Source organism: Protomyctophum parallelum (genome assembly GCF_964188405.1).
Source record: "Protomyctophum parallelum genome assembly, chromosome: 1".
Lineage (NCBI taxonomy): Eukaryota > Metazoa > Chordata > Actinopteri > Myctophiformes > Myctophidae > Protomyctophum > Protomyctophum parallelum.
The window spans coordinates 8,678,396-8,690,300 of record NC_139697.1 but is presented as its reverse complement, the minus strand read 5'-3'; the positions used below and the strand labels follow the sequence as shown (position 1 = coordinate 8,690,300).

The 11,905-nt window shown below is 44.5% G+C and overlaps 1 protein-coding gene across 1 annotated transcript; it reads right to left on the bottom strand.

Moving 5' to 3' along the window:
* Positions 1 to 4,589: 4,589 nt before the first annotated feature.
* Positions 4,590 to 8,051, bottom strand: c19h1orf216 (chromosome 19 C1orf216 homolog). The gene is made up of 2 exons (XM_083769414.1): positions 7,938 to 8,051; positions 4,590 to 6,418 (listed from the first exon to the last, which is right to left on the bottom strand). Exon 2 carries the CDS (start codon positions 6,394 to 6,396, stop codon positions 5,233 to 5,235), a length of 1,164 nt encoding a protein of 387 aa, XP_083625540.1. The 5' UTR covers positions 6,397 to 6,418; positions 7,938 to 8,051; the 3' UTR covers positions 4,590 to 5,232.
* Positions 8,052 to 11,905: the final 3,854 nt, after the last annotated feature.

Genomic DNA, 11,905 nt, shown 5'->3' with positions numbered 1-11,905 from the left:
ATACGCTAATTTGAGAATATTTAAAATTGTAGGCCTTATGAATGGATCTATAGACTATATATAGGCCGGCCTCAGCGGTCTGCACCCAACTTCTTTGGAGTAGTAGGCGTAGGCCTACAAATTAATTTTGAATGATGAATCACTCAGAGAAAATCGCGGATAGAAATAGACTTGAGTATATAGTTTCCTGGCTCTCATTTTAACCCTATGAAACTCTTGGAAAAATCTGCTGCTTGCTTAACGGTTTTAATCCACAATTTCACGGCGGTATAAGGCGGGGGGTCGCTCACACGGTCACACCCCCTGAACGCTTTTTGGTGACATCGGTCCGTTTAGCGGCTCTTTTCGTCTCTAAAACGGGAGAGGACGTCGGGGAGACCTGGGTACGTAGGTTCACTCCATTTCAATGGTGGGGGTAGAGAGAGAAAAGAGCAAGTTAAATGGAAGTGACAATCTGAAAAAATTCCTGCCGGCAGCTGCACGCATTCGACATAGTCAGCCCCCTGCGGTCACCGAGCTCACGACCCCCGTGCCTGGCACACGCACCTGCCGCTCACAGCCGCGCTTTCACCGACGGACAGATAATCTATGGGCGTGTCCCGGCCGGGGCTTCCCTCAATGTGCTCTTGAGAAAACCCCTTATGCGTGAAAAAGCCCTCTTTCTTCGCCCATTGTTCAACCCAGTTTTATGGGACAACATTGGGCATTATGAGGTTTGGGGGATTTACACGGGACTCTATAGAAGGGTATAATCCTTTCAGACAGAGAGCGAATACAAAGTTTTAACCTGCTGTTTTCATATTTATTAGCTGGTTAAAACAGCCGAGGCAGCTGAACCCCCAAGTCCCTTAGCACCCCACCAACAGGCTTCTGTAGCTCCCCCACTATAGATTAATTAACTCAAAGCATCGAAGTTTGACAACACACCGTGCCTTGAGAAGAAACCCTTGCTGGCCTCTGATAGATTTAATTGAATTAGGTCCTATTTACTCCTATAGTCATTTAGTCAATAGGCCTATAGCCTATGAGTCAAGATGATGACACATGGGTCATATCCTGTCCCATGGGTTTGGGTTCTGTTGAACAGGCTACAGTCAACAGGTATAGGGTTATATAGGCCCATGCATGCATGCAGTTACAACATAGGCCTTCATATAGGCCTATTTTATAAATAAGCTATTTTCTAGCAAATGTGCACGCCACGTCCCCCATGGATGGTGATGACTATACTGAGGCCAATATGATAGCAATGACCGGTGAACTGGTTTACAAAGGCCTATAGCCTAAAGGTTATTCTAATCAAGTATAGTTACAGCAATAACAATAACAGTGACACAACTGGGCGGCCTATAAATTACTGGCTAACCTGAAATTCTCCATTGCATGCCAAAACAATATCAACTAAATAAAACGAGAGACAATTATTTTGATGCAAACCTACCTTAATTTGTGAATAATTAGGTGAACTTTGCTGAACAAGCACGCACGCACGCACGCACGCACGCACGCACGCACGCACGCACGCACGCACGCACACACACACACACACACACACACACACACACACACACACACACACACACACACACACACACACACACACACACTATCTATCTACCTACCTACCTACCTATACCTACCTACCTACCTACCTACCTACCTACCTACCTACCTACCTACCTACCTATCTATCTATCTATCTATCTATCTATCTATCTATCTATCTATCTATCTATCTATCTATCTATCTATCTATCTATCTATCTATCTATCTATCTATATCTATCTGACTGTTTTATATTTTTCTTTCTGGTGACAGGTCGTTCTACCCAGTTCATCATACGCAGGCCTCAGGCCGCAGCCTCTCTTCCCCACCCCACCCCACCCCCTCCCTCCCCTACCCCCAGCCCCACCACCACCCCCTTTCTGTCAAAGCTGATTGTTTCCACGCCAACAGAGTGCTGCAGGCTACTGCACTGTCACACTACATCAGGCAGAGGAAAGAAGGGAGAGAAAGAAGAGAGAGGGAGAGAGAGAGAGAATACAAGATATCAGTAGCCCGATATGTCCTATTCAAAAACAGAAGCGCAGACATACATAGGATAGGACCAGTTTAGCTTTCAGCTTTATCTCTAGCACACTTTTGGAGCCATCACACACACTGCTGCCCTCTTGCGTAGGGCTACTCAACAGTCAACACTGATTGAAGTGGAGCAACGGGCTGAAACCGTGTCCTCACGGGCTGCAATGAATTGTCTCCCTCTACTGGACGTCACACGACTCATCTGACGAAATGTATTCGTCTGACTAAAACAGAAATGTTGAACTTGATTGGATTCAGAAAGTTAACATAAGCAGATCTCGTATATATAACTCTATGGCCCTGTGTCACGATGAGGCGCACCTTTACTCCCTGCAGCCCATTCCCTGTCTCCCACTATAGTCCCTGTGAGACGTCGGTTAAAATGCCTATAGGCATACAAATTGTATGCCTATAGGCATTTTAACCGACGTCTCACAAAATGACTATTGTATGATACAATAGTCATTTTGTAAAGTTCTCTTCATTAAAGCCACCAACTGTACGACTGAATTAGCCCTTTTACGCGACGAAAGAGATATTGGCGTCGCCATATGCTTCCCCGCGGGGCGCAGTGATTTTCACTGTTGACGCGGCTCACGCCCAGCAGGGCCCCTGTCACACGTTGCTCCAGTGTCACCGAAACCAAGCCATGTGTGCAGGGCTTTTTAAGTGTCACATGACGAAATAGCAGCATACAACTTTGTCCGAAGTCCCATGAACAGAGAATGGATGGAACAACACACAAAACCACCCTGCTTGGATCATGGGTCCCTTTAGGCAGACCTTCTATTGACGCATATTTGTCACGTTACCCAACAGGCCTGAAAACATGGAGATTTGCTAAATTAACATCAAAATCAGTTTTGTTGTTTCACGGTGTCCCTTTGTGCACCCTTTTTAGAGGTGGTTGTTTGGTGCATGATTCCACGGTTACAATAACCGGGTAAACGTGTGTTATCCTCTCCTGCATCCTTTTTGAAGCCTCCAATACATGTAGCCTCAGTAAAGCCAACGAACAACGGATCAATATGTAAATTGTCCCAGAGGTTCACTGTGATGCCTGCGTCAGGAGAAGCGATAAGCTTAAAACATAAACCAGAGTTGGGGGCATATAGCCGAGGATTATCCCAAACTTGCCCCGGGGTTTGGCTCCTTCGAGCTGCAACCGGACTGACTGACGTCTGCTCACCGCCCGGATGGGACGCGAGGGCCCCAGGGCGCAGACTGATTCCCCGAGGGACTCACGACGGGGCCGCCGTGCATGCGACCAACTCGACTCATACTGGAGATTATGGGGTGGCAAAATGGCTGGTATCTCTGTGATTGTGAACACTCACACACCTACACACACATGAGAGGAGATGGGGAATTGAGAGAAAGAGGCGAGACGATCTTGGAATGCCCGCGGCGACGACATCGACAGCCTAACCATGGCCATAAAGATTGGTGCTTGTTCTCCCCACACGGCTATCACACTGCCTGCAGAACGCGCACGCGCGCGCACACATACACACACACACACACACACACACACACACACACACACACACACACACACACACACACACACACACACACACACACACACACACACACACACACACACACACACACACACACAGTACACACACCTCGTGTGATGAGCAGATATACAAACCAACTTTGTTCAGCTGACAAAGAAGCATTTGTTAACAGAAAGGTCATTTGCCAGGGGCTAAAATACATGTTTTCAACCAATCTAAGATTAAACTATCTTTGTTGGCCCTATATCGGGAGAGCCTTGATAAACCCCTTCTTGAAATCAACGTGATGAGAAATGAAATGACAGATTAAATTTTGTTGGGTTAAACAAGCCTTGGCATTATCAATTGCTTTAGTAAAATGGTGTTAAATGTGTTCATTTAAACCAGTGGTCCGGGGACCACCAGTGGTCCCTGAGGGCGTCCCAGGTGGTCCCGAGTTAAATGATGCAGAGTTGGTAAACCAAATGAACCCTTCTAGATCTTTAACTCCTGAGCCTTGAGAGCGTATCCAAATGGACCCTTACAGGTCAATGTGGTTTTTACAATCTCAAGAGTTTGATTATTATAGTATACGCAATTAGAGAATGTAGAAGATCTGTTCTTTTGATGATCAACGTTTGCCTGTTATCTCTCCTATGGTACCACATCAATACAGCATGGAGTTGTGGACAAAATCTTTTCCAACGATAACAAAATATTATTTAGTTTTGGGTCTGCGAGGTTAAATGTCATCACATGGTGGTTCGTGAGTCGTGACTCAAATGCCGAATAAATAATGGGCCTTGACATGAAAAGGGTTGAAAACCACTTATTTAAACTCTGATAACAGTATTTTACTGTGCACCGTCTTCCCTCATCTTCAAATAATATAATTATTACAGATGAGAGAAACCTGAATTTTGCTTTAAACTTGTAAAGAAAATAATTTCAGTTATGGATATAAGCAAAAAGCACACAGGAAAGTTTCAGATTTTATTTTTTATTTACTGTGTTCATTTCAATGACAAATATCACATATGTACAGGCATAATTCTAACATACACGCCATATCTAAACATTGAATTGCTTCTATGTCTTTCTATATTGTTTAATCAGAGACTATACAGCCATAACATAACCTTTGTATAAATATATTAAACTCTTTCTTATTCAACTTTTCATATAATTGCTTTGATCATAATACATCTCTATGTCATACATTTTAATACATTATTTTTGGTGAATTATAAATATACTTCAATACATTAGGATAAGCAATGGGTCAGTCACCAATAAACCAACATACGTAACATGGCTTTAAAATCTACAGCGTTCATTTAATCTGTAACTCTGAGAGTGGGACCAAACAGACCTATGAGGGTCCATTTGGTTCTACTTTGTGCAATCTAATAAGAATTAAATGAAAACTCTGGATTTTACATTGTGCCACCAACACCACCACCATGTCAGAGTTTAAACCTTCAAATCTCAGAGGGAAAGCTTGGACAGTGTCTTATTGTTAGGGGAAAAGTATTGCAAATAAGCATAGTATCTTGATTGCACTAAGCGCCTTTGAGTTCAACTCCACCAACAGGCCTGTTCAGCCCTGGGATTTAAACCCCTTCCTGTTTTCAATGGCTCCGCTCTTTATGACTGGCCCACGGTGGCGGTGGGCGGGGCAGACGTTACTGCAGCCGCGGCGCCCATGCGCAGCAGTTCCTTCCTGTGTGTGAGGATTACGTCAAAGCTGGACTGCAGGCGGTTCTGCTGTTCCTGGACTCGGCTCTGCAGGGTGCGGACCCAACGGATCAGCGCCAGCCGCCGGTACATGGTAAGCTGCACCTGGTGCTTCTCCATCTCCTGGGCCTTGAAGCGCTCGCGGTCCCGCAGGGTCCAAACGGCGTCCATCAGCTCCGGCAGCTCGTCATCCGAGTCCGATGACTGGTCCTCCTCCTTGTCTTCTTCCTCGTCCTCCTCCAGGGGGCTGAACCCTAGTCCAGTTCCACTGAGGGTTTCACGGCCAAAGCTAGTTATTCTGCCGGTTGGTCCCTTGTTTCCTGCACCATCCCACTTCCTGGTTGGGTCAGCATTCATGGCGGTGATGGTGCTTGTGTCGCTGGCACCACTGTGGTGGTCAGGTCTGGGCTCTCCGACGCCAATGCGATCCCAGCCACCCATCAGCACGCCTTCCGTGCCACTCTCCATGTTGAGGGATGAGAGGCTGCCAGTGGAACGCAGGCTGAACCCAAACTCAGAGTCGCTCTCTCCCCATTCAGAGTCATCGTCCAACCCCTCCTCTTCTTCTTGTAACTCTCCTCCTCTGAACTCAGCTTTCACTCTCCTCTCCTGTGGTGTCCCCTGCCTGGTCTCTCTCTCCTTCTTGTCATTGCTGGTCAGCATCACCCCCCGTCTCATCTCATCTTCTGTCATCCTACGCTCCTCCGCTCCGTCTGGTGGTACCCGGCCATATCCATCGTCTCCGCTCTCGACCTCGGGCAGGGGTTCCAGAGGACTCCAGCAGGGCAGGCGGGACAGGGGAGACAGGGGTCCCAGTCCATGGTGAAACCCAGAAGAGGATGAAGGGCTTGATGGCTCAAGGCCCAATGGGCTCTGGGTGCGTGGACGCACCTGGTTTCGGTTCTCGTCCCCTCCTCCGTTCCTGGTTGCCATGACACCATCGTCGTCTTTTCCTGGCAGGAAATTGAAGTTACCGTCCTTGTCGCACTTCCTGTTTTGTAGCAAGGGGGCGGAGCCGCCGGCACCTCCCTGCCCTTCATAGGCATTTATGGGCAGGTCCTGATGACGAAGCATCACTGCTCTCGACTGAGACTCACTGCAAGGACAAGGACACCAAGACAAAATGTTAACTTAAAGGAAAAAAACTATTTTTGAAGAATTGGAACAAAAACTATACCATATCAACATTTCTCTATAATGAGGCCGTTGACAAATTTAGGGCGGGGTATTAAAGACAATAATGGTTGTCATAGTATACAAGTAAATAACAATATAGTTATTAAAATGTGGGGTCAATTATTATGGGTAAAGAACAAAAGAATGGTGAAAATCATAACCTTTTTTTTCTTGTTTGTTTCCCCCCAAAAAACTAGAACTTTATGTAACTGAAATAACAAGATTATGGCCAATCGGTGTGAATTAGCAAAGACAATCAGTCCAACATAGTCCCAAACAACTCTCTTGATTGCAATTATCTGTATTTTATGTCTGAATGCTATCTGTTTTTATTTAATTTATGCCAAAAATAAAATTGCCTCTGTGGATTAATAAAGTTATAAACGGAATTAAATGTGAATGTGTCCCAACCATGCTTTGCCTTATTTACTATAATCGGATTCGGATACATGCATGGTATATAATTTACTGTATAAACATGTTTGATATAAATCTAATCTAAGGACCCCCGTTCTCAGTCTCACCATTTCTTGTTCATAATGTCTATAACTACAGGCTGGTCTGCACACTCCACTTCTATTAACATCAAATATTTACATGTCTCCTTAGAATGGAAATTTCTCTAATCCTGACTCGGGGGTACTGTCACTCATTCCTTCCCCTTCTTGCGCAGTGCTGCTGGCTCTGTCCCCTATGCGTGCACGTGCACGTAGTGCTGAAGGACAGCGACCGAGGCGCGCACAAATAGACAGATGTGTTGCTAGTGATGATTGAAAACCCAGTCTAAAAATAAATCGCTATATTGACATATTCATTGTTAACATGGTCCATAACGCACGCACAAAAACAATAATCATATGGTAGCCCACTACGAGAGGTTTACAGTGCATAAATGCTTAGAAAAGGCTGCTATATGTCTGATATTCGACATGCCGTCGTAGGCTACACTATATGTCTTTCCAGTGCACCATTTTATTTTAATGCTATACGATTACGAAGCATCGGGGTGATGTTTTACATTTAAACGATTATGAATAGCCTATATATATATTACGGGGTGACGACGATCATAGAAAACACGAAAAAAGCGAGAACGACGTTCGAGCATATATTAATATTGCTAAACAGCTACAGCCACCGCAAGTAAAAACCCATAATTTAGAAAAGCAGCAGAAAACTGAGAAAGTAAAAAAGAATGCGCGACATTTTGTGAGATCATAAAGATTAAAAACAAAATCTCCATTGCGCGTTACGTAATAGGTTGTGTCCATCCAGTGGCGCTCACCCATATCACTGCTCTCTCTCTCTCTCTCTATCTCTCCTCGCCTGCACCTTCCCAGTTCAAACCGCAACAGTTCGTCTATTCATAAAAGCCCCTATATATTTCTAATGATTGACAAAGAATCCGCTTTTTCTTTCTTTGTTGTATATAGTCTTACCCGTTGCAATCAGTGCAGTAGTTGCCGCTGAGAAGGTGGATCCAGCGCCCTCCCTGTTTTTCCCCTCCTCCGTTCGACCGTCCTATGTGGTGTTTATCCTCCCTCCGTTCTGACCCCCCCTCTCTCTCTCTCTCTCTCTCTCCCTCCCTCCTTCCTCATCCTCCCTTATTGTTGCTCTGTGTGGAATGGACTGCTATAAGTCCACCCAAATGACTCACACTTCCGAAACTGGGCTGGGACAGTACAAAGGGAAATCTAAAGGGATGTGAACATTCCTCAGTGTCAATTTAACAAATTTAACAAATGAGTATACCCCTCAAGAGTTACAAATGGATATAGGCTATACATGAACACTGGTGAATACTCTAGGGCTCAATCTTGCGCCACCCCTTATCCCTAAACTTATTTGCCATTTCTTACTATTTTAAAACAAAAATAAAAACCAATCTACATCGACACGTTGTTAGCTTGTAGATCGGCTATTTGTAATATTTTAAAATGTTAAATAAATAAATAAATGGCAATATAAGTTTAGGGATAAGGGGTAAGGGATAGGGCAAGATATAGGGCCTAGGAGTGCACAAAGGGAAGACTCATGCATATTTTAGCTGCAATTTAGGATGACATATCAGACCGTTTCTTGTTCTTTTAGAACAAGAAACCTAATATTATTAGGTTACTTGTTCTAAAGAATCACCCTGATCTGATATATAGGCTATATATACAAAAGGTACGACACAAACACAAGTTGAAGGGATCCAAACTGTGATAGAAATGTTCACAGAAGGCCCTAGCCACAGTACACAGTAAAATATTTTGTTAATAGGTCCATTTGGTATAAATTTGTACACTCAGGATTGAGTATGATCTCAGTGCAACAAATCTGACTGCCAGTCAGGGAAAGACTTGCACTGTGATTTGCTCCCCAGTTCCGAACCTTCATACAGTGTGTTTGTCTATTTTTTGTTTTGAACGCCTGTTTGCTTCACATATACCAGGCCTCTTGTATATGTACGTGTAGAGAGAGAGGTTGTGTACTGTACGTGGATGTATGGTAAGTGTTTTTTGGGTGGGAGGTGTGTGGCACATAGGGAGGCTACATCAGAGAGAGCCTCCCTATGGGGTGGAGTGTCCCCACCCCACCCTACACCTCTCATCTCCCTGACACGTCGTCGCTGGCGGCAGAAAAGCAGCACCCCCCTCTACCCTTCATCGGCAATCCTCCTCCTCCTCACCCCCCTCAACAACATCCCCATTCAAGTGCTGCATGCTCACCCCCCCTCTCCCGCCCTCCATCGCTCAATAGTAGCCTAAGCACATAAAAAATACATCAAACACAACCGGCCGCCCAAGGCCTCGTCACATGCAAAATCATCTCTCTCTCACTCTGTTCGTTCCTCTTCTCACTGAAAAACACTGCGTTACAGCAACAAAAAGAAAAAAAGGGGGGAAGAAATAACTGCAGAGGACACACTGATCCAACTGATAGAGTGAGAGAGAGAAAAATCAAAATGAGGCCTAGAAACTCCAGAACAGATGGAGAGAAAGATAGAGAGGAGAGGGACAGAAGAACAGATAGATGGAAAGTGAGAAAGACTTACAAGTTCAAGGCTCAGGGTCAATGGCAAGTCCCCCCATGGCGGTTAGTGATCTTTGCAATGAGGACTTTTTAACATCTCTCTTTCTCACACACACGTCACACACACACACACACACACACACACACACAAAACACAGAGCATGACTTACCTTGTGAATAATACGCCCTTGTTAGAGACTTGTACACAGCCTGCGGTGGCTCTGACCCAGTTCCCTTCACATCTGCTCCAACACCAGACGCCGTGGTGACAGTGGCTGAGGGCGGCTGAAACCCGTTGGCTATTACTGTCAGAGTCCAGCACTGCCTGGGACGCATAGCGGCAGATACTGTACCGCAAATCAGCCCCCAAGTGGACCTCAAGCCACAGCTTACTGCGCTCAGACTCCAGCACTGTCAAATCATTAGGCAAGATATGCCAAAATAACACACCATCACCCACTGTGGGTAGTTTTACAAAACAATATGTATGCAGAAAACACACACACACACACACACACACACACACACACACACACACACACACACACACACACACACACACACACACACACACACACACACACACACACACACACACACACACACACACACACACACACACACTTTATTTTTAGGGATATATATGTATAAATACACAAAAGCGCACATTTGTATGCTCACCCACACACATACACCCTTGGGTGTAAAAGCTAATGTTTCTGTTCAGTTATTCCACCCTCAACCCCCTGCCTCCAATAATCTGTGTAAAGTCAGATCTGTGTCCTCTAGATATTTATTTAAAAGGAATCTTCCTCTTCTCTCTTTCAAGCAGTAAGAGTTTTGAGGGATTAGGTTACTGCCCTGACCTCATAATTGCCCCTTGGGGTTAAGTGAAGTTTATAAATTGAATTTAGATCAAGGGTGTAAGTCTTGTCTGTGCATGCATGCATGCATGTGTTAATGTGTATGTGAATAAAGGAGGACGAGTGTACGCGAGGGTGAGGGGGAAAAGGAAGCAGAGACTTTTAAAATGTTCTGATTGAATAAACAATGTCAGGATTAAGCCGGCCTGCTTTCCTGCCTCTGGGCATTGTATAGCTACAGGATCCAGCTCAAGCCTGGCTCCACCACGGGGTTGCAATGCAGACCCTTTCGGCCCTGTGGCCCTAATGATGTGTAATGGGGCCTCCTGTACCCCTTGCTAACCCCGGGACCTGAGCTCCTAATCACCGTGGCCACTAATGAGATGGAGAGAGATGAAAGTTCTCGTTAGAAGTCCCCCTGTAACGAGGGGCTATTATTAGCCACTTATCAATTCATTAGTCGCTAAACTGCAATTATGCTTAACCCAGAGGAGAGAAGAAAAAAAAAGTTAAAGACAAAAAGAGTAAGTGTACAGAATGTCAATTAAAACAAAATTCCTAATATTCACCTGCCATCTATACTAATGTAGGCCTACAAGCACAATGCAGGCATGATATACACCATGTGAAATAAATATGGAAATGGGAAGCACTTTGGAAAGCCACATGCACTCCGTTTTCATCCTATGACTTAATGTGATGCACCACCTAGAAGTTAATACAATGAGGCTTATTGTATGGCAATGGCATCCCAGCTTATTGGGGGCCACATCTGGAACAAACTACTAGAAAATTGCAGGTCTGCTGCTACTCTTATTTATTTTAAAACACAACTAAAGACCTTTCAGTTTGCTGCACTGTAATTGCAACTATTATATTTACTTTTGTTTTATGCATCCTAATGTCATTGTATAATTGTGTTTCCTTTGCTTGATGTTATGCATGTGTAAATTGCTTTGTTGACTAATGTTATACCAATAACATTGCCTTTCTTTGCCTATAGAAAAAGCTAGGAGGAGGGCATTGGTTGGTGGCAGTGTTGAGAGATACAGTGAACTGCACCCAGGCAAGCTTGGCAGGCTGTAAGGGGCTATCGAGGCAACCACAATTTATCTGACTTAACAGACTATATTCTCATTCTCACAGAGGCCATTTTGCTTTTACATCCTACTTGGGGCCCAACCCAAGTAATAATGAAGTGTTAAATGGCAACCTGGTGAATATGGTTAGTTGCCTTCACACCATACCACTTTAATACCGTACAACCACTAAACCACGCAGACAACACCGACCTACACCGTGAGTAGCACTGGCCTACATCGTTTTGTGTTCTTTTTCATAAACGATATTTAATAAATCTACCATTGACAGTTATTTCATGTGGTTACTTACAATTATGTCACAAGTGCTTATGCCAAAACAGGGCATCTCATGCCCTCTGGTGGTAAATAAGCCTTCTAAAATATATTAAACTACCCCTGAGAAATAAGCCAGTCTTCATTTAATGGATGAATAATCAACATACT

Bases quoted from the DNA above. Each gene is read 5' to 3' on its own strand.
- c19h1orf216 (XM_083769414.1), bottom strand. From the start codon at position 6,396: ATGCTTCGTCATCAGGACCTGCCCATAAATGCCTATGAAGGGCAGGGA.